The sequence below is a fragment of the Sminthopsis crassicaudata genome, chromosome 1 (genome assembly GCF_048593235.1).
Source record: "Sminthopsis crassicaudata isolate SCR6 chromosome 1, ASM4859323v1, whole genome shotgun sequence".
Taxonomy (NCBI): Eukaryota; Metazoa; Chordata; class Mammalia; order Dasyuromorphia; family Dasyuridae; genus Sminthopsis; species Sminthopsis crassicaudata.
Genome location: NC_133617.1, coordinates 300,985,315 through 301,009,538, shown reverse-complemented (window position 1 = coordinate 301,009,538; position 24,224 = coordinate 300,985,315). Strand labels below are relative to the sequence as shown.

Genomic DNA, 24,224 nt, shown 5'->3' with positions numbered 1-24,224 from the left:
CCTTTATATCCTCATCCCAGGGATTCTGCACCCTCAGTTTAAATTGAAATGGTTCTTTCCTAGTTAATAGTGGTCTATTAATTGCTAAATCTATGGCCTTTTCTGTTCTCTTCCTTTTTTTTTTTTTTTTTTTTAACTTTGAAAGCTTTTGACACTATCAGTCACTTTCTCCTTAACATTCTCTTCTCTCTAGGTTTTCATGGCACTGCTCTCTCCCAGTTTTCCTTCTACCTGTTGATCATGATTTCTCAGTATCCTTTGTTGGATCTTCGTTCAAACCATTCTCACTAACTGAAGCTTTAGCCTGGAACCTCTTCTCCCTATATCATTAATATTTTGATTAATGATATCATTTATTCCCATGAATTGAACTTATATGTGATTGTTAGATTTATTTGGCCAAATTTAATTTCTCTCCTGATCTTCAGTCTCACATCTCCAATTGCCTATTGGATATCTTGAATTTGGATGGCATGTACAAACTTAAACTCAACATCTCCAAAACTAAATTCCCTTAACTTTGTCCCAAAGCCTTACCCTCTTAATATTACCACTGAGAGTACCATCTTCCTTCTGGTTGTCTCTTAGATTTACAACCTCAGTGATATCCTTGACTCCTTATTTTGACTCTTATCCAGTCTCTCACCAAATCCTATTGATTCTGTCTTCAGAAGCCTTCTAGTATATGACCCCTTTTCTCCTGTAGCAGTACTACCCCAGTGCCGATCCTCATCACCTCAGATTTGGATTTCTAGTTGGGCTCTGTTCTCACTTCATCCATCTTCCATTCTTCTGTCTAATTAATCTTTCTAAAGCTCAGGTCTGACCATGCCGCATACCTACCAACTTCCCAGAAATAAACTCTGGTGGTTCCTTATTAACCTCAAGCACATAATATCACCTCAAGATTCCTTTAAAAAGCCTCACCAGCTTGGACTGTCCTCTGCACCACACAATCTCAATCTCATCCCTTTCTGCAATAGAATCTGTAGGGGAAAAAATCTATTTTGTTGCATGTTTATATCCTAAAACAGGCAGCTGGGTGCTGCAGTGGATCATCTGGCCCCATATATTCACTAGCTGTGTCATCTTGACAAATCACTTAACCCTGTTTGCCTCAATTTCCTTATCAGTAAAAGGAGCTGGCGAAGGAAATGACAAATTACTCCAGTATCCTTGCCAAGAAAACCCTAATTCAGATCACAGAGTATTGGATATTATTGAAACAATTGAACAACAAATCCTAAAACGTTTAAATTTTGACAAGATAAAATTGTCTTTTTTACAATACCTCTCACAATATATACGTATTCAAGCTTTATAGTATTACTGATGTTCTTTTCTCTTCCCAGAGGTTGTAAGTCAGGAAAATGTGACTGATGAACATGTTTATCCCAAAAGGCTAGAGCAATAGAGTATGTGTGTACACACTTTTGAAAAATGCATTTTTACACACTTAAAAGTTCTTCAAAGAACTTTTAATTCAGTAAGCATCTTATTTTATAGAGGAACAAATTTTATTCCTTTTTCTTTTGGATATCTGTGGTTGACAAAAAAGAAAACTGGGAGCCTCAGTAACACTTATAGGAACTTGTTTCAAAAGAATATATAGCAATAACCTTTGTTCATCCTAAAACTTTTGAGGAATGAACTTTGGACTCAGAGAAGAAAATAAATGTATGGACTCCCTTCTTGATGAAATTTTAAAGCATTTTATAAATGTGTGTGTGTGTGAGTGTGTGTGTGTGCACGTGCGCATATATGGACTCAGACATTTGTGTATACCCAAAGGTAAATTGTGTGTACCTCTGTGTATATGTATAGATCATGCATATGTATATACATCAGAAGGTAGTACTTTTAACACTTATCTTTCCAGATTTGAAGTCAGCTCTCCATCTACTATGCTATGCTTCCTCTCTCAGAATATTAAGTGGAAATTATTTTTGCAACTTTTATATATGAGTAATGTGATTATATAATGAGAAAGTAGCATAGTCTAGTAGAAAGCCAAGGTTCCAGTCATCTGTGGAGTCATATGTACATCTTTTAATGTCTCGCAGTACCTCAGCAGTATTCTTAAGACTAAAATTGCCTTTAAATGTTAAGTAACAGATTTTTTGATATTGTCACCAGTCAAATCACAGGTCTCAGTCCACTAGCCCTTTCTTCCCCCAAAAAGTAAACATCCAAATGATGTTTTGTTGTCACAGATTTAACATTCCAGACATTTATACAGTTTTTAAAGTTGTAGATAATTTTTAGAGGTCTTTAATGAATGAATAAACTTGATATATTTCCTTATAGGTAAACATTCTAATAAAATGTGAATTGTTAAAATTTAAGTGCAAACTGTGGGTATGGAAATATAATGAATAATTATGCTTATTGCTATTTTGGAGGTTGGGATTTTTAAGTGGTCAAGTAATTTTTGTTCAAAAAAAACAAGGTATAAATTTCTTTCAGGATGGAATCATATAATTTCTTCCCTTTATGAAAAATAATTTTAAAAAGTTAAGAACTTTACCACTTCTCTCTTCTTCTGACAGCACTGTGGGTACAAGTTGTTCCTCATTGGATGGTCTTGCTCTACAACATTCTGAACCAAATGGAATGGTCATGGACTGGAGAAAGAAAGGTTGTGTTCTACAGCACCCGGAGCACTGCACAGCATTAGTAGACCAGGTATATACAACCTTCCTTTCTGAAATTTGTTAACTCAAGATACACATTATAGGATGTCTATATATGGAAAGAAAATAAAACTGAAGTGACTTTTTTAATCAGACATTTTAACTTGAAAAAGGAAAATTAAAGCTCTGATTTTATATAGGAGAATGCAGGTCAGGCTTTATAATAATTACTATACAGAGTTATGTAGTGAGAGTGGGGGACAGCCATAAAAATAGTTCATGCAAATTGTGTATGGTCATTCTTACCATATTCATTAACATGAATACACTCCCTCTGCTGCTATAGATAGAAGCTTCTTTATGCCTTTTCCCTGATATGCAAACTGTCTTTCATGGAGGAATCCCCCAAATACCTCAGAAGCCTTTATTGAGTGGTTTTAATATCTCCTTTGTATCGCTATCAATTGATGACAAGAGTTTTGAAGTTTATTTGAAAAAGGATATTTATTAGTACTTAACTATAGTTTATTAATACCATTTAATCTTCATAAAATAAAGAATGTGAATGTAGAGACAACCATGGTGTATTGTAACTGATCCCAGAGTCAGAAAGACCTGGTTTCAAGTCTTGCTTTTGACATATATTGTCAGGGTAACCCCCAGGCAAGTCAACATGCTAAGTAACTTTCTAGGGCTGTACATTACAGGTGAGGCACCAACATACATTTTGGTGGGAGGTTTTCTCCCCAACAAAAAGTCCTCATCTTCTAAAATGTCAGGTAAAACAACTACTTGGAGTCAGCTGTATAATGAGTTCAATTTTCAGGAATGACAATAGGAAGGCCTTTAACAATTGAAAGGAAGATATGAAACATTACTTTTCTCCACTTGAAAACAGTTTTTTCTAGTGCTACTCCATATACATTTCATTGTATATTTAAAAACCAAAATAGAAGAATATCAAATTTATTGGATAATTTTAAATTCAATAATGTGGATTAAACTCCATTTATTCAAGGGGACAGTGATCTGTGCTTAGAAAATAGGATAATTTTTCCTTTGTTTTAGATACTATCATTTGCACGTTTTCTTCTGAATGCAGTCAACAAAAATCTTTGTACTTCTCTTAGACCAGCCTTAACCTACATGTTATTACTATTTTATTTTTTATTTTTAGAAATGGGATTTTTAGGGGAAAGTAAGTAGAACTGATTCAAGAAGGTAGAAGATGGTTGGGGCACGATTAAGAATTAGACAAAAATGTTTTGCCATTATAAGCTAGATTATTCATAGTTTTCTGATTATGATTAATCTTTTCTTTTCTGATGTATTGTCTCATTATTCTTCTAGCATGCAGCAGATAAATGGAGCTTATCTTCATTAAGTAAAAAGAAAGGAAAACCTCAAATAGAAAAGTAAGTTGACTTTGTTATTATCTGTAGTGATTACAAATTGTATCTCTTAACTGATTGGTAGAAAGTGAAGCTCATGGATTGCAATAAAATTAATATTCCTTAGTTGAAGTTCTAAATATTCTAATTTGTCATTTAAAGGTATCATTAAGATAATGGTATAGGGAAATGTATAAAGCAGTAGTCCCTCAAATAATTTCAGTAATATACAGAGATAATTTTCCATTTGGTAGTTAGAGGTTGTGTGTTTGTTTGCTAGTTAGTTTTTTGTGCATAGCATTAATAGTCATTAAGAAATATTTATAATGTGTATGAACTTTAATTTAGGGAGAAAATTAAGAAGACAGACAGTAGATTGAACAGTAGAACTAACGGTGTTAGTGTTTCCACACCCCAGCATGTCCATGGAGGCACAGTGAAAGGTAAGTGAGGTTTTGTTTGTTTGTTTGTTTGTTTGTTTAATACAAGGTATTAACAAAAATATTTGTAGTGACAGAAATAAAGCCAAATTTGTATATGACTTTCCTATAATTGACTGATTAGTCCTTTTTAAGAAACTAAACACATATCCATGATTTTATCTAAAAATTTAAAGGTCTATATATTTGTGCGGTTTTTGTTTTTGTCATACAGTTAGCCTTTTAACTAACTACCGGTTTTCTGTTGAGTACGTTGCTCCCTCTGCTGGTATCTTTTATCTTAGAATTTTTGTTTTAAAGTAAATCACTAATAGTCTTCTACATATATAGACCTTAAAAAAATTTTTTTTTGTATTGTCTAGATCTTTAACAAAGATTGATCTCATAAATAGATGTTTTTATTCTGCAGTTGATTTAGTTTGATTGGCAATAGATATTTTTTAATATAATATGAATGATTAGCATTTAGGGGAGTTAAATACTAAGAAATGTCAAAAAATTTTTCCATTTTAAAAAGAGACTAATAATGCAGACTAGCTTTGGAGATAGCCATGTCCATTCTAAGTTTTTCTTAACAGCTATTTTAGCCCTTGTAATGACCCTAGGATTCCTTATCCCACCTTTCATTTCTCAGAAGACAGGTAAGTTATAGTATTTTTCTTCATATCAATGTCGTTTTTATGTCATCTCATTTCCAATTGAGAATAAGAGAGAGGAAAAGAACAGTTGAACAACATTAACCAACATAGCAAAGCATATATGGCATATAAAACCATAGTCCCCCATTTCTTCAAAGAAAAAAGATCCATTTTCTCATTTTTTTTCAGGTAGTTGTCATATTTACACAGTATCCCATTTTTGTTGTTATTGTTCTTTCCATTTATGTAGTCATTGTGTATATTATATTCCTGGTTCTGTTCATTTTACTTTGCATAAGTTCATACAAATCTTCCCATGGTCTCAGTATTCATATTCCTCTTTTCTTATGACACAATAACATTCCATAAAGCTAAATGTTTTCTGATAGAACAAATATCTGGTGGAAAACTTGAGGATTTCCTGAGACTTCCTTGTATATCTTTTTATAGTATAGGTTAAATGGTCCTCTGCAAAAGTCATAAGTACTCGTCTATCTCTTCTTGATGTGAAAGTGACCTGGGATTCTCAAAGACTGAGCCAGGGGAACACAAACTTCTGGCAGGTCCTACCAAGCTGGAAAGGATTAGAGTACAGGACCAGTGACTGACTATTCCAAGAGCCAACCTGTTTAAGTAAAGAGAAACTCAAAATCAGAAGACTGGTCAAAAAAAATAAAACAAAACAAAACTCTCAGTAGTGTTTCCTCAATGTGACAGTGGTGGAAAATGAGCCAGAGGATGCTAAGAATCAACCTTCCTTGTTGCTCGACGATTTGCCTGAACATGTTGACCTATTACTAGAGATACTAAAGCAAGCTCCTATTGACATTTTCACTATTAATGAAATCAGAAGCCATGAAGAATTTGAAACTGAGACAATTCAAAGAGTTTCATCAGAGGTGGGAAAAAGGGCAGAGTGGGTGATCATCCTGCACTAAAGGCATAAAGAGTGTGATTTCATGGAATATTTAGTCATCATGCCCCTACATTGCTGTGGTCAACTTCTGCAAATAAATAATGTAGATCATTGAGACTTGTCTAACCATCTGTTTCAAAGATTAAAAAAAAAAAAGGAAAGTTTATGAAGTATTTACTTAAAAGTATTTTTCAGAATATCTTGATGTTTATACGGTGACTTCCATACAAATATGAGGATGATGAAAACTTGGAAAAACCAGTTTGGGATTTTAAATTAAAAAAAAAAAATACACAAAAGGTTTATAGGCTGTTTAGAAACCACTCTTTATAATCACTGTTATTTTGTTTACAAAGAGAAAAAATTGGTCTTCAGAGAACTTGGTGTGAGATTTAACCAAGCCAGATAATCCTAAAAGCATTTATGGATAAAATTGGAAAGACAAGAAATTGATTTGAAATGAAAGAGAAATTTACTTATGTTTCTTTAGTGATGATATTTTCCTGGGCAGTGAAGCTGTTTAAGGAGTAATGTCACTTCTGAAGTCCAAAAGAGCAGTTGGAACTGACCAAAAACATAAAAATATAAATAAAAATAAACCTATGCTTAGAGACTATGCATTTTTAGAGACATTCAAGGACTACTGACCTACTTTATCATCTTTTGAAGTCTTCATGGAAAATATTCATACATTGAGAATATCTTTAATCAGAACATGACAAATGGAATAGAAATAGCCTTTTGCTAATAATTGTAGCCCACAGATTAAGATATAGCTAACAGAGGGGTATAAATGATTTCATTTTCTTTTATTTGATCATTTCAAGAGGATTTGACTTGTTTGGAACTAAATTATAATTTTAAATAACCCTCTTCAAAAAAGATTTTTCACCTGTTAATATGATTCTGTTCGACATGAACACAGAGATAGTTTTATTCAACTTAGATGACTGATTATCATCATCAAGTAAAGCATAAAACAAGGAAAGAGACCTATATTTACACATTTTCCAATAGAGCAGAATCTAAAAAGGATTCTATATTCTTTATTAAATTTTTAAAATTGAATTCTTTATTGATGGCAAGTTTCTCCAAATGTTCCCATTAATAGTTAAAAGTCATATTCTTGTTGTTCATCATCAGCACATGTTTATTAAGCACAGATTTATGAATAGGCAGCATTTTAGATACAAAAATGAAAGAGCCCAATCTCTCAAGAAGCTTACATTTTATGGGGGGAGGCATGTTCATAGATGAATAAGTGAAGATTATAGAATACAAAGTAATTTGGAGGACAGTACATACTGGAGGGAATCAAGAAAGTTTTTCTTGAAGAAGATTGCACTTGATTTGAAAAAACAAGGAGGGGTTTCATGTGGGATCCAAGGCATAATAGACATATAGGGACAGCATGGATAAACAGAATATCTTTTATAGGCAGCATAGCATGCAGATTATTCTACTTATCATTTAGAAAATGAGGTGGGAATAAGAAGTAGACAAAGAAAAGTGAATAATCAGTCTAGAAAGGTACTTTGGAGCAATATTTTGGAGGTATTTAAATGCCAAGCAAAAGATGTGTATTTTATTCCAGAAGCACTAGAGAACCACTGAAGCTTCTTGATGGGGGAGTAATATAATCACACTTGCTCTTTAAGAATATGAATTTGGCAGCTGTTTAGAAAATAGAAAGAATGGACATAGAATGACCAATTAGGAGACCATTGCAGTAGTCCAGGCCTTGCAAGAGATGATGGTGACCAGACTTAGGGTATTTTTTTGTATAGAAAGGAGACTTGGTTTAAGAATGAGTCAGAAGGCATAAAATCTCCTAATTGATTAGATATGTAAAGGAGATTCAAATGGGGAATGTGGAGTGTGGATGAAACTTCAAATCTCATTTACTAAAAGAATGGTGGCACCCTTGATGTACAGAATTTAGGAACAAGTGTTTGTTTAGATAAAAAGAAATAAAAGTGAATTTAGACATAGGTGTTTTAAGATGTCTGTAGGGTATCCAAATGAATTGTCCATCAGAAGAGTATTGGAGTTTGGGGGATTCTTAGGGGCTGCCTGTATAAAATTTTCACAGAAATGAACAAAACTATCTCTGTGATGTCATCTCTACCCATAGATAGATCATGAAGAGCTTGGAAGAAAAAGTAATAATTATATGCTGTTCCAGATCAAAGCCTCTTCAATAAAATCTATAGTCATATTGCTAAAACATTTGCACAAAACAATCAATATTCAAGAAAAAGCACATTGTTTAGGTTATATAATAAGCAACACACTAGTCAATTAGTCTTTGATGTAAATATCTTGGATGGTAAACTGGACTATGAAATGGGTCATGACAGCTGGATCATGTTTGGAGAATTGTGCAGTGCCTTCAGTGATCCTAAGTTTCTTGTTGCATCGTTCAGCAAGCATTTAGCTTTTTCTGTTTCTTTGGTGTAAGCAGCTTTAATAGATAACATTTCTGTGCCTAGATAAGTAGGCCTGAGTTCAAATCCAACTAATTAGCCGTATGACCTGGGCTAGCTAGTAATCCCCTGCCTCAGTTTCCTCAATTGTAAAAAATAAAACTGTAGTGAAAAACTTTTACATTCTAGGATTGTTATCAAATGAGATATTTGTAAAGTCCTAAGTACAATTCCTGATTAAGATGCTTAGTAAATACATGTTTCCTTCTAAGCTCCAAAAACAAGAAAGGGAACAAATAATCTTTCATGGAGCTTACATTCTATCAAAATCCTAATTTCTTTTTTTTTTTTTCTTTAATACCAGTCTTCTGGTGATGCAATATAGTTATAAATACAATTACTTCATATCACTCAGTGTTGTAAGTGATTTAAAAGACATGAAAAGCTATAAGGGAATAGATAGAAATAGGTTTATCATACAAACATTTTTTTTTAAAAAAACATGAAATATAACTCAGGCCATGAATGTGCACATGTGCCCAAGATTGTTGGCCTGAATAGAGGCAGGCAACCCATTTTCCATAATCTATTCCAATGAAAATAATCAATAAAATGAATAAGAGACTGCAGAAAGTTGTTTTAGCTATACCAGAATTGGACAAAAAATTATCTAGAAGCCCACAACTTGGGCCGGGGGTGGGGGTGGTGAGAGGGGGTAGAGAGTAGGGGTGGGACAGAAAACTAGTGTTAAACAAATGACTTGAAAGCTTCTCACTGTGTGACTATAGATTGGGCCAGACAAGCAAAGAGGAAAGGTTAGAAAGAGTTGAGGGAAAACTGATGTTGCCAAAACACCAGCCCAGGAAAAAAAAACAAGAACTCCACCCCAGTTAAAGGCAGAGCCTTAAAGAAAAAACACAGCATGGCTACAAGATCAGTTACAATTCTTAAAAGCAATGAAGCAAGAAAAGGCCTTTAAAATAATTGAAATGAAAGCTTTGGAGTAAAGACTGAAAGAAAAATAACAGCTTAGTTCAAGAGATACAGGACCTTCCCATCTTAAATCTTGAAAATTAGGATAAACTGTGTAAAAATTATTTCACTAAACAAAAAGAATAATAAAACGAAACCAGAACAATAGAAGAAAATATAACATGTCAAAAATAATTGACCTAGAAAACAGATTAAGAATAATTTAAGACTTATTGGGACTACCAAAAAGCCATAACCCCCTTCAAAAAGAGGAGCTTGGCTAGCAAAGAAAAATATACTGTGCAAGAGTTTAAAGTTCAAAGAAACTAATCAGGAATATTCATTATTTAGCAGCTACCATGTTAGAGGCATAGAGCTCATGGCTCAGTAATCCACAAGGCCAAAGAAGAGGTTTACACCAAAAATTCAGTTAAAACACCTACCATGTGCCCTGTGCTAAATACAAGTAGAAAGGGGACAAGGAATTGATCTTTAATGAAGTGAGGACTTGAGGAATTCCTGATGAAAAGACAAGATGAATAGAAATTTTGAAACATAAATATGGGAATAAGTGTAACATAAAAAGGTAATACAAGTGAGAAATTGAAAAGGACTGTTTAGTTTCTAATTTGAAGAGACATCATCATGGGTCAAAGATCCCTCAATTAAAAGGAATAGAGAGTGCTTCTGATAGATTTTGGTAATAAAAGAAAAGAAAGAGGGAAGATATTCTCAAGGAGAGGGATAGAGGGAATATTATGGAAGTATTACCCCACATAATTGTAGGATATATACAAAAGAAAAAAGAGTGGATATCACTGGAATTTCTTAATTGATGGATAGAACATACACAAACATATACCAAGCAAAGAGTTAGATATACAAATTAGATTAAACATAAGAAAACAGAAAGGGAGAAATAAGAAAGTAGGTTTCGGGAGGCTTTAGTCATAAGCATAATAATACCTAACCTCAAATTGGGGATTGAGAAGAATAGTTTAAAGAAATTTTAAGGAATTAAAAGGGTAAGAATTTGTGATTGGAGATATGGGTAAGAGAAACAGAAGATCCATAAGGGGGCAGGAGCTTGTCATAGAGCATTGGTATGAAACATACTTGTTTCACTTTACTAGTCTTTTCTTTATAAAGAGCTACGAAGCAAAGAAAAGAAAAAATGTCAGGATAAGAAGGGAGGAAAACACATAATTAATGACCATAAATGAGAATGAGGCAAATGTTTCCCAGGACAGAAGGCAATAAACAGTGTGGATAAGAAAAAAATTCTACAATTTGCTATGTATAAAAAACACATGTGTAAACATTAAAATTTTTTTATAAAGGCTTGGAAGAAAATCTTATTATGCTTTAATTGAAATGGATGGGTGGGGTGGAGGTGGGATAGAAGGGGAATTGCAATCATAATCTCAAAAAAAAAAAAACCCAGGAAAAATTGACTTAATTGAGGAATAGTAAAACTACATTTTGCTGAAAAATATATAGAATTGAAAATTGATATCCCACTTTATTTTGTATTACTTTGTCAAGTCTTAATCAGTTTATTATGTATTAACGATCAAGTTGCTTTGTATTATTCTCTCTTAAATGTTAACTTGAATTCTTTCTGAACTCCTGTTTCTTTAAACTCCTATTAATCTCCTGTTTTGTAACACAAACTACCCTCTACCCAGTACGTTCTATTTCTCAGGAGTTTCCAGCCACAATGTCCTCATTTATATCCTAATCTGTTAGAATTTGCTAGCATGTAACCTGTACGTGTGCTGTTCTCCCTCAGCAATTGCCAACCATGGGAACTTCCCAAAGGGTGTTAGTCTACTTGGTAATAAATTGAAGTAAATTGTGGTTAATTGACCTTAGCACTGACCAGTCAGAAGTAAGATATGCCTCTGTTGTGCCAGATTGATGTCACTGTCTGTTTTCTTCTGTATAACTATAAAGGAACTGCCTTGATTGTCAGATGGATCCTTGGTTATTGAGAAGCCTTGGATCCCATTTGTTGGCAATTGCTAGCTTTGCTAATAAATTGATCTTGCTTAGAACTCTGTGCCTCGGTTTCTCTTTATCACAGATTTTTATTGCAACAGATACCATAGACCATGAATTAATCTACAGTAATTAGTATAAATACTTAAAGGAAATACTGAAGAGAGTTACAAGGAGAAATAGATAATAAAACTAGAATGGAATGGAATGGAATCTTACTGTGCCATGTTCAGAACTAAGTAAATCTAGACAGAAAGTTACTGGAAAAGATGTTAAGTCTGTGAATAGAATTTTAGAAAAATTAGTTATAGACTTCTGATGGTTATTAAGTGGGAACAAGAAGGAGATAACATATTTTTCACTATTCACTTAAATAAAATGATTCTGAATTAGGCCATTAAAAAACCATGTGGAAATATTAAAAGCATTCTGTAGTCAGTAAAGAACCATTGAAGAAAGAATTACAAATTAATTGAAGACTAAATAACATCATCTTAAATGGTATAGGAATGGTATCTTAAGAGCAAAGTACAGAAATGGCAAATCATTTCATTAAACATGATCGTAAGACAAGATAGCAAAATTGCCAGGGATATCAAAGCAGTCCTTAAGGGAAAATTTACATTTCTATAAATATTTTTGACAAAGGGAATAGAAAACCACTAAATTGGTGTGCATTTAAAAAATAAACTAGAAAACATTTTAAAATCTTAAACACCAAAGCAATAATTGTAAAAACAAAAGAGATTAACAATAACAGCATTGAAAGTTTTAAAAATTGAATTAATAAAAACTAGGAGCTCCTTTTTTTTTTTGGAGGGGGGAAAACAAAACATTGATTAACTATTAGCCTAGTTTTTTTTTTAATAGAAAGAGGAAAACCAAATTACAAGTAACAAAATAAAAAATCAAGTGAAAACAAAATAGAGGATATTAGAAATTTTTTATAGAAAACTATATGTAAAAACTCCAATAAATGAAATAGATGATCATTTACAAAAATATAAAATATCCATATTAAACAATTTAGCCTCAGAAAAAGGTGTTGAAAAACCCAAAAAATAAATTCTCCCCCCAAAAAAACCTTGAGACCAAGTGTCTTTACAAAGAAAACAATTTTTTTTTAAAGAATCAAAGAACAATTCCAGTAATTCATTTGGAACATTTATAGTATTTTCTAATCTTGCAAACAGATTACAAAATAAGTAATCTTACCAAATTCCTTCAGTGACACAAATATAATCTTGTTAAGCCGAGAAAAAAGGCTAAATCAAAATCATTAATAAACAATGCTGTAAAAATTCCAAATAAAATATTTTCAAAGAGACTACAGTTTTATATCAAGAAAAATTATACATGATACTCAAATTAAATTTAAACCAAAAAGACAGGAAAGACAAAAAAATAGGAAAAGTAGAAATAACTTATCATATGTTAATAACAAGAACAACAAAAATCATTTTGTCAATAGATGCTGAAATGGCTTTTGGCAAACTACAACATCTATATATCTGATTTGTAGGGGCGTGTGTGTGTGTGTGTGTGTGTGTGTGTGTGTGTGTGTGTGTGTTTTTAAAGAAAACATTAGGAAATACACAGACTTTTCCTTAATATAGTAAGTTATAGATATTCTGTGCCAATATCTAGCATTATGTAATGAGGGATGTTAATGAGTAAGATCAGGGCCAAAGCAAGAATATGCCCTTTACTATTTGATATAGTGTTAAAAGGACTATAGCATTAAGAAAAGAAGCACAAATTGGGGAAATAAGCATAAGCAAGAAATAAGCAGAGAATATTATAGTGTAATTAGAAAACCTCCTAAAAAGACAACTTAAATTTAATTGAAACAAATTATAAATAATATTGCAGAATTTCCCCCAAGAAGAAAAATCCAAACCCACCCATATAAATATTTAGCAATTTTGTATGTTATAACAATACTCATCAAAATGAAAAAAGGAGCATTTGGATTTAAAATAAATACAGAATATAAAAAATATATATATACTTGAGTCCTCTTACTAATATTTACATGGGAAATAGCAAGTAGTTTTTGCTACTTTACAGAAAAAGACCTAAAAATATAGATAAATTATTCACTGTTTATAGTTTATCCCAAACCAGTACATCAAAAATTATAAAAATAATAATAATAATAAATAAACACCTAATTTTAGGGAGAAAATTAACTGCCTAAGTTAATTTGCTTAGTCAGTGTCATACTATTAGACTCTCAAGTGATTATGGAACTAGAAAAAGTAGTGGCAAACATTTTTTGGAATTTTATTGTAAAGCAGTAATCATCAAAAACCATTTGGCACTGGTTAAGAAAATAGAGAAATTGATTAACAAAATAAACACATAATTATAATAAGAACATAAAGACAAACAACCATAGTAGTATAGATAATCACAAAAACCCAGGTTCTGCAATAAGGACTTTAATTCAGCAAAAACTTTTAGGAAAACTGGAAACCAGTCAGGCAAAAACTAGTTATAGACCAATATCTCACCATATACCAAGTCAGGGTACGAATGTTTACATAACTTACATAAGCAGAAAAAAATCTAGACTTCACATCTATGAGAAGAGTTAATGGCCAGAAGAAAGGATGAAAAGGATCAAAAAAGATAAGAGGAAATTTCGGATTATGTAAAATTTAAGTCTTTTACTGAAACAAAATCCATGCAGCTATCATTAGAAAGGAAATAGCTATCTTGGGAGATGAAGGGAACTTTTATAGCAAGTTTTGCTGTTAAGGAATCCATTCTCAAGATAGATGAACAACTGTTTTCAAATCTGTAAGAATCAGCAATTCCCCAGTTGGTAAATAATGAAATATATGAGCAGGCTGGGTTTTTTGTTTTTTTTTTTTTTTTCTTTTGCAGGGGGGGAGTGACATTTTAATCATTTTATTAACAAGGCCAACAGATTATTAAATTAAAAAGGATGGTCATTTGGGCATCTCTTTTAGACCAAAGACAAACACTTCATCAAGGTTTTCTTATAAGGCAAGACAATGTGAAAGGAAAAATTGATGATGCTTAACAAAAATCAAAGGGGAAAAGTAGGTGTCTCCCTTCCTCTAGAAACATCTGATCTAGTCTTTTGGCTCTGGTGTGGTCTGTTTTTCTTCACCTCAAGTCATTTTAAAATTTCCTACAAAACTAGTCCCAAACAAACAAATTTATTTGAACAGGCCTTTTTGCATTTCAGTAGTCTTATTGAAATGTTACTTTCTTAATACTAGAACATAAGGGTACTTTGTTAGGTTACTTCAATCAACTTAAGTTTACACTGATTAATTAGAAAGGAAATTCTTCAATGAATCAGGTATTTAGGAGTAACTGAAAAGTGCACTGCAAAGTGCTTTACAAAATGAAGTTTAAGACATGAGACTGTTTCTTTGGTTTATCTTTAAAGGGAAACACTTTGGTTTTGTTTTGGAGTTTGAGGGAGTTTGGATTTTGATTTGTTTTCTACAACATGATGTCAAAGGGAAATTTGAACCAGTTACAGCTATTGTGGAAGTTGTTATATATTGCACTGATGATATACTTTCCCAACCCTATACATATGTCAGTTTAGATTCACGACTAGCTAACCTTAAATGCTCCAATTACCACATAATTAATTAAATTGCTACTTAACTTGAATCTGTATAGTAGACAACTCATTTTGATCTAAGTTGAGTTGTTACAGGAACATTACCCCATAGGTATTGCTTTTAATTTAAATACAAAGGACTACTAACATCCAGTTTCATACCAACAGTAATCCTTATTTAAAAGTTGAGCAAGCCATTTACAAAGGAAGAAATGCAATATACTAAAAGTTGTATGGGAGAAAAAAGTTCCAAATCACAAATAGAGAAGTGTACATTAAGACAACTCTGAGGTTTCACGCCCATCAGTTCAGAAAAGTTAACCCCAAAATGGAAAATAATAAATGCTGAAGGGGTTGTAAAAAAAAAAAATAGATACTTAATAAATTGATATTGAAACTGTGACTCAGTTCAGCTGTTCAAGAAAGCATTTTAGAACAGTGCCTCAAAAGTTAATATTTTATACATACCCTCTCACTCAATAATGCCACTACTAAGCCTAACCTCAGAAATACTAACTAGAGCAAGATCCCCATTAAATTGGGTGAGTTTTAAAAAATCAGATATTAACAATAGTAAATGAACAAATTTCTCCAGAATAAGACATGAATAGTTGCATTCTGCTCTAATAAAGGGTGTACTTATTCTACTGGGGTTAATGGTTCTCCCAGTCTCCCAGTTCTTCCACCTCTTGTCATTTTGGCCAACTCTGGTAGTGTGTGGGACTCATTTTCCTCATTTGTCAAATGAGGTAGTTGTGTTCAATAATTATTGAAGTCTTTTCCTGCCACAGGATGAATATGACATGCAAGTCCTTTGCTCAATGCCAGGATGTAGCACAAGTAGTAAAGGAAGCAGCATGTGCACTTGGTCCCAAGAGCACAGGGATGCCCACCATCTCATTTACCCACAAACTTAGCCATTTTTCCATATGCACTTGAGAGGCGAATTGAACATTTTCTCGAATGAATTCATAAACATTTTTACATATATTTCTTTTTTGAAGATATAAACTTGCCACATCTCACCTTTCATTTTTTCCCTCTACTGTATACAGCTGCAAATTCCCAACATAAAAGTGAAAATGAGGTTACTAATAAAATTGGGAGAATTCTTCAAGTTGAACACATTAAATATGTGAATGTTGAAAATGGACTATATTTTATTCTTTAAAACTTGGTCAGTATGTGGCAGCTCTTGATTAACAAGACTATTTCCTAGTATGTTGTCTTGTATTTAATGGTTATTTTTTGATTGAATTAATTTGATTGAATTTGGTTAATCAAAATATTTTTGATCTCCTATATAAAGGCAAGTTTATTGTTACTTCTTGGGTAGTAACAAGTATAATGATGTTAACTTTATATGTATCATATTACCTTTTTTAATGTTAAAGAAAAGTAATGTCCCCTGTACATTTAGATATTTCACTATATCTTTGTCTATAGATATCTTCTTAAATAATTCATCAAAATGTTAATGTAAACTTATCTAAACTAGAATTCCCTGATATCTAATCAATTATTCTTTTGTGGAATCTTAAGAATTGATATTTGTTAAACTTTGTTTTAAGCTTTGCTTGCCCTGTAGTTTCAACATGGGGATTGATTCTTTTCTGGGTAAAAAGCCAGTTTTTTAAGTTTGTTAACTATGTTATCTTATTTAAGAATCCAGATAGGAAAGTGGTTTCAGATCCTTATCATATGATAAGAAAAGATATTGTCTTTATTTTTAGATCCCAACTTGGATATTGGATCTGGACATGATACCTGTGGAGAAACATCTTCAGAGAGTTACAGTTCTCCTTCTAGCCCACGGCATGATGGAAGGGAAAGCTTTGAAAGTGAAGAAGAAAAAGACAGAGGTTGGATTTGTGGCATGTGTGTCTTGTCTCTTAAAACAGAAACCTGATTGGACATGTAAATAAAAGTTATGGGTTTGTTTTTCTTACTTTTTTTTTTTAAACAGTCTGCAGCTCTTGGAAGAAGTGGATATAGTCTGAAAGTAACTGCTTCTATCAAAACTGGACTTAGTTTAAACTGATTAGTCAATATCTGAGAGTCTAAAACATTCTGAAGCACTTATATTTTCCTAAGAATGTCTTTACTTATCTTTAGTTTAATTGATTCATTGAACCTAATAACTTTCTCCCCTAGTTGTAGACCCTCTTTGAACATAATGCTTTCAACAGATAGTACTAAAGTTGATGATTTTATAATCTTGTATATAATCTTTAAAATCTTACTGATTTTAGAATCTTATATACATTTGTATGCGTGATGAAGATGAACAGGAAGAAAGGGTTGCCACAAAAGGTAGTGTCAGAAAATATATGAGTAAATGTGAGAGAATGTGTAATTAATTATTCTCATAACTTGATTAATATTGGATTAGTTGCATCAACCAGATGTACCCATTTTCTGTGGATTCAGAATCTCCTATAAAAAATATTCACCTTCATATAGATACAGTGAAATCTACATTTCAGCTCTCAAGTGAGATGATTTTTTGAGATCCAACCTAAAATTTTTCAGTACTTAAATTTTCTACATTATAATAATGACAAAGCAGTGAGACCGATTTCATATATTTACCCCGGCACAACTAAGATCCTTCTAACTTATCAAAACAAATACTAAACATTATAATAATTTTTATAGAACATATAATAGTTTTGACTAATAGCGATTGCCTGTCAGTGTCTTTAGTCTTAAGGTTCTACCACATAGATATTAACTCTTGTTATTAGATATTAACTCTGTGTTGGCAGACAGAATTTTAGTAGAGGGAAGACAGATCAAAAGAAACTAACCCACAGTCAGCATCCATGAGTCATGTGATGGGTGAGTTTGAATGAGGGTAGGTAAACAGTATAAACAGTTAAATCAAGAGAGTTCTGTGATTCAGCTGCCTATTTAAAATGTTTCTCCCCCTACCCCACTTTAAGTTAAACTCAGGCTTAATATAATGATGACTGACACAATTTATTGCTCTTTAAGGATTAAAAAGTACTTTAATACATTCTCTTTTCAATCTCATGAGAATCCTATGAAGTAGTTAATACAGCTATTATCCCCATTTTACAGGCAAGGCAACTAAGTTGTTAACTTGTGCATGGTTACTCAACTAGGAATTTTTGGAGATAGAATTTGAACCTATGTCTTTTGACTCTGTATTGCCACCACTTCAACAGTCAGTGATTTCATAAGTATAGATATTTCCTTTACAGGTGTAGATTGAGACTTTAACAGAATACAGATATAGCCTCAAAAAATCCTCTTGTATTATGTATTCTGTAGGTATCAAGCTATTGGATCTTTTTTTTCCCCCTCCAAAATTAAGCAAGAAAGAATTTGTAACCAAATCAACCAGGGAATATTTTTCCTTTGCAATATTTTTACCTGTGGTATTGTGTTGAATACTATTTTATCTTTCACATAAGATGATCATTTCTAGTTGATAGAGCTTCACTAATTTGAAAGGCATAAAGCTTCACTATACCAGATAACTACTGATTTTACAATTATCATAAAAATTTTTAAATTCAAGATACCTATATCCCAACTTATATTTATGCAGAAAAAATTCTGTAAAGTAATCATTATACAAGTGATCTGTATGCACAAGTCTATATATAATATATAATATAAAGGAAATAATTTGAGGAAATGGGTTTTTAAAGTCTAAATCAGATTTCAGTCTTTCTTTCCATTGAACAATGAAGTCTAGGAACCAAGTGACAGAATGTCAGTATCAGCATTTTAAATGTCCTAATGTGTTCCAAATAGAGAAAATTTAGATCTGATGAATGTATTATTATATTTTTGGTTCTCTTGGACCATAGAAATACATTGTAATTTACTCTGGTACTTACATACTAATTAACTTCTGTTTTCATTTTAAAAGTAAAAAAGACAATTTCCTCTGTTTCAATTGATATTTTAAGTGTGAGAAACATTCCATCTCAAAATACAATCTCTTGTCCCTACTTCTCAAATTTTGAGCCAATATTTTAATAATAATTTATGTTTTAAATGTAATCTGAGGTAAATATGACTAGCACTTAGCAATGCAAGATGGAAATCAAGTGGAATTTTTATATGTTAAGTACTTAAATAATTTTGAGCCTTTATATAAAGTATTTTGCTAGCAGATTTTTTATTTTATGATATTTATTCTTGGTATGGTTGCTGGTTGGCCTGAGTTTTTACCTCTTCTCTATTTTCAAAACACTATTCTTTGATGTGACAGGAGGGGGAAATAGGTTGGAAGAAGGGATCATTTCTTTCACAGTTCAAAACTCAATTGTTTATAACATTCTAAACTAATATTTAAAATGAGACATGAAAGTAATGCTTATATTTTAACCTTCACTTATTTATTTCCATTAGACACAGACAGCAATTCTGAGGATTCAGGGAATCCAACTACAACCAGGTTTACAGGTTATGGCACTGTCAACCCATCTACTGTCAATATCAAACCATCTGCTCAAATTTCTTCATTAGGAAATGAGAATGGAAATATTTCAGAGGATCCTTTAAACCCTTCTAAATATCAACACATTTCATTTATGCCTGCCTTACACTGTGTTATGCACAATGGTGCACAGAAGTCTGAAGTTGTTGTCCCTTCACCCAAAACTGCTGATGGCAAAGCTGTGGGGATGCTTGTTACTAGTCCAGTTGCTATTTCTGCAATACGAGAATCTACAAATTCAACACCAGTTGGAATATTAGGACCAACAGCTGCTTCTGGAGAATCAGAAAAACATCTTGAGCTCTTGGCTTCCCCTTTACCTGTACCATCCCCTTTCCTTCCACATACTGTCCAGCCTGGTAGTCCAGCTTTGCACTTGGCAATACACAGGCTAAAAATACCATCTCCACAGGGACCTTCAGAGAGTTGCACAGTAAATGTTCCTCAGCAGCCCACGGGAAACTTGAGCATTGGATCACCAAACACTGCCTTTATTCCAGTCCACAACCCAGGTAGTTTTCCAGGATCTCCAGTTGCTACCACAGATCCCATCACAAAGTCTGCATCCCAAGTGGTAGGACTGAATCAAATGGTGCCTCAAGTTGAGGGAAATACAGGAACAATCCCTCAGCCTACCAATGTAAAGGTAGTTCTTCCATCTGCTGGCCTCTCTGCAGCAGCACAGCCACCAGCTTCCTACACTCTACCAGGCTCTCCCCTTTCTGCTAGTGTGTTACCTAACCAGAATACAAATGTGCTAAATACAGCAGCAACATCAACTCAGTCAGCTAGTACAGGGGTCAGTCAGGTCCAGTCTTCTATTCCTCCTGCAGTTCCTACCCATACACCAGGCCCTGCTCCTAGCCCAAGCCCTGCTTTAACACACAGTACTGCACAGAGTGACAGCACATCTTACATAAATGCTGTGGGAAATACTAACACTAATGGGACACTATTACCTCCCCAGCAAGTAGGGTCAGGGCCATGTGGTTCCTGTGGACGAAGGTGCAGCTGTGGGACCAATGGAAACCTTCAAATAAATAGTTACTTTTATCCTAATCCAATGCCTGGACCAATGTATAGAGTTCCATCGTTCTTTACTCTGCCATCTCTTTGCAATGGCAGCTACCTCAACCAAGCACATCAGAACAATGGAACCCAACTTCCCTTTTTTCTGCCTCAGACTCCATACGCGAATGGACTGATGCATGACCCAGTAATGGGGAACCAAGCCAACTACGGCATGCAGCAGATGGCAGGATTTGGGAGATTCTACCCTGTATATCCAGCACCTAATGTAGTTGCCAACTCAAATGGATCGGGGCCCAAGAAGAATGGGAATGTTTCATGTTACAATTGTGGTGTAAGCGGACACTATGCGCAGGACTGTAAGCAGTCATCAATGGAGGCCAATCAACAAGGTAATCATGATAACTCCCAAAGGACTTGTTTTTGAGCTTACCAGTCTACCTTGATCATGGTGATTCTGTTATGGCAAAAAGATGTGTCTGTGTGTCTTTGTGTATGTTGTGTATTAGTGGTGAAGTATAAAATGAACATTTCAGAATAGCTCATTTAATTAATTATCCAGGCAGGTTACATAGAACACAGTGAGGTTCATAGAGACTTAGTTTGCAGATGAAGAATGGAATATCAGGGTTTTTAAGCAAAAGCCTTGTATGTTTTCATAGCATTCATAAAAAAGAGTGAAATTATTCATTCTGGAATGTAAGGTCTCATCACAATACCTTTTTTTGTTTTTTGAACAAGGTCTTGTAAATTATGTTTTTCTTAAATAGTAAGCAAAAATTTTAAATATTGAAGAATTCGATAATAGTCTAGCCATCCAATTATGTTTATAAAATAACTATTTAGGATATCTATGCACAACCAGCCAGCCTCATTCATCAACTCCCAGCAAATCTAAAGTGGATTCATCTCCAAAGTTCTACTAAATTTGTAGAAACAAAATATTAGAGCAGTGACTTGGGGATGAGTGAATGTGAATTAAATTTAATACAACCAAAGGGAGCAAAAAAATAAAAATAAAATTATATGAGCGGGACATTGGATGCAATGTTCTCAAACTCTTGTCAACACTACACTCACATTGGCCTTTGTCATTTTGCCAAACCTTAACAGGAAAGACCAGTCTTGATATTTGGTATTTATTTTAGCCTTTCTTTTTTTCAGAAGATGAAATTCTACATCATTTTAGATTGGACTTAAAGCACAAACTACATGTTAATGGATTTCTTAAGTAGTTTTATTTACCATTTTGGAACTTAACTAGTGCTGAAGAAAGTGCCTTCTGAAGAGCATGTCCATTTGATATCTTGTAGTGATTTGTAATCCATTTAATTGTAAGCAGTGACTTAGCAGTTCTGTCTTTCCTGTTTTAGGCACTTACAGACTGAGATACGCACCTCCCCCTCCCCCTTCTAATGATACGTTGGATTCTGCAGACTGAAACAAGTAAACATTGCCTCTTAATACACTGAAGCTTGGGGAAAGTGGGAGTGGGAGGGTGAGGAGGGGAAGGAAAGTTTTTTTTGTCTTGCCTTTATATTTCCCCGGATTTCTATGCAGTTGGGATTTTTCATTTCTCTTGCAACAATGTTCCAAAACAAAAGAAGAATACTTTTGAGCCTCTGGTCTCCTGGTTCAACAACAGGCTTGTATGATACATGTAATTAAACACACACCCAAACTATCAAAGGAAAGCATTGAAGCGTACTTTTTACACTGAAGACTTGACATGTGCAATGTTTACTGCATCTTTTAAAATGTCATATTTAACCTTTGACAGCACTGGTAAAGTAGTCATATGGTTAAGAACAAAGCTTGGTCCTATTCCACACTCTTTTCCCCAAACATACCCTTCCGATTTGTCCCTGTATTGCTGCTTTTCCCTCTCCCATCCTCACTTTATCCACATGCTACATTGGCCTGCATGAGTAATCTGCAGTTTATACTTGTCCACACTTTTGTAAATTGCTCTGCTCATAAATTGAGGGTAAATTGTTTCATCTTACTCTTAGGAGAGAAATCAGATTCTCACAATAGTGTATGTATATATGTAACAAATCGTATAATATACATATATGCAGCACTTAATGTGTCCCAAGCAAATTAAAATATGTGAAAGAAATGGGAGGAGATGAAAACCCATATGAACTTGTTCCAAAAAAAAAAAAAAAAAAAATGGACAAGAGCTTTCTTTTTAAATGGGGGAAAAAAAACTTTTTTATTTCCAATAAACACTTTTAGCCTGTTGATTCAGAGAGACACAAAGTGAACAAAATGGTGTGAATGTTGTATTCCTGTGTGTTTGCATTTGTAATGAAAGATGACAGCCTGTTTTCTTTTTTGAAGTTAGTCTACTTCCGTGTCATACTAAAATGGACACGTTACTTGAGTAAAAAATTTTTCCTCTACATACTGTTACAGTGTTACCTTGTATTTAGAATGTAAGTGGTTTATTTCAATCTGAACAGAAGCTATGGTTTTCTACAGAAGTCAGGTATTAGTACTATAACCTGTCTCTAGTAGCAAAGTCACTATTTTATAACAGTTTACCACTATGCGTGATTATAATGTGAAAGACTGAATTTTGAGTGTAAGATGGTATTAATCATGTCAGTGTCATGTCACTAAGTTTAATGCTGCTGTTTTTTTTAAAGCCAATCTATGTACTAAATTGCTTCCAGGTATTTTTTGATTTCCTAAAGTGCACTGAGGTTATCTGGAAGATTTGAGTGTATTTTGATAACTGCTGCATTCAACAGCAATGAACAACTACCACTGTATATTCATAGGTTTTTTTTGTTTGTTTTTTCAATTCCTCAGTTGATAGCAGGAATAAGAGGTTTTCTTTTAAGGAGTGTGATATCAGAATGCAGCAGAGGAACTTAAATGTTTGGTCTTGAGTCAGACGCCTAACAAATTGCTAAACACAAGGAAAAACTTGAAGAAGAAAAAAAATAAGAAGCTTAATTTAATGCTTCATAGGTAGCATCTATATTTATAGCACCAGTGTACATTTTGAAACTTTCTTTCAAGGGTGGGAGGGCAGGGAAAGGGAGTGGGTGGGCACAAAGGGTAGATGAAAGCTTTAATTTAAAAATTAAAAAAAAAAGTTTTAGTAAAGGAAATTATTTTGATTAAAAATATTTTATTTGATCTGGGTATTTTTGGACCACATTATTAAATGAATTGCTAAACTGCGGTTGAGTTGTTCAAGTGAGAGTTTTGATAAGCACCACATGGACCTGCATTGTGAATTACCTGCCAGTTGTACTTTATGGAGCTTATTTTATGATTTAAAATACAGTGTACTGTAAATAGGAGGTACGTTACCTTCTCTTTATTTGTATGTTTACCATATACTTTGATATTTGAAATGTTATGTACTGGAAAGGTCACTTATATTTCTAGAACAGATTGAATTTTATGCAATCTTTTTTCCTTGAATTAACAGCAATAAAAAATGAAAAACTATTTCTCTTAAGTATTTTTGCTTTATTATTAATTATACTGAAAGTCCTAAGTAAGATAGAATACCATTTATGATATTCTGGGCTTTTCTAAGTCAAGAACCCACATGCCTAATGTTGGAGATAATTTTCAATGATACCTATCATTACAACCATTCATCTAACTGGCTTTTTCAGTTCCTGTTTCTTACCAATTTTATTTTCTTGGACTTTATTGGGTGAAT

General features: G+C 33.2%; 1 protein-coding gene across 1 annotated transcript in view; it reads left to right on the top strand.

The window, feature by feature from the left end:
• Positions 1-24,004, top strand: part of ZCCHC2 (zinc finger CCHC-type containing 2) — a 74,653-nt gene extending 50,649 nt beyond the window's left edge. Inside the window, exons 9-14 of the mRNA XM_074279032.1 lie at positions 2,550-2,685; positions 3,984-4,048; positions 4,373-4,467; positions 16,761-16,889; positions 19,417-20,925; positions 21,907-24,004. Of these exons, the coding sequence (XP_074135133.1) occupies positions 2,550-2,685; positions 3,984-4,048; positions 4,373-4,467; positions 16,761-16,889; positions 19,417-20,925; positions 21,907-21,974 (2,002 nt within the window). The 3' untranslated portion in view covers positions 21,975-24,004. The remainder of the gene's footprint in view (positions 1-2,549; positions 2,686-3,983; positions 4,049-4,372; positions 4,468-16,760; positions 16,890-19,416; positions 20,926-21,906) is intronic.
• The last annotated feature ends 220 nt before the right edge of the window (positions 24,005-24,224 follow it).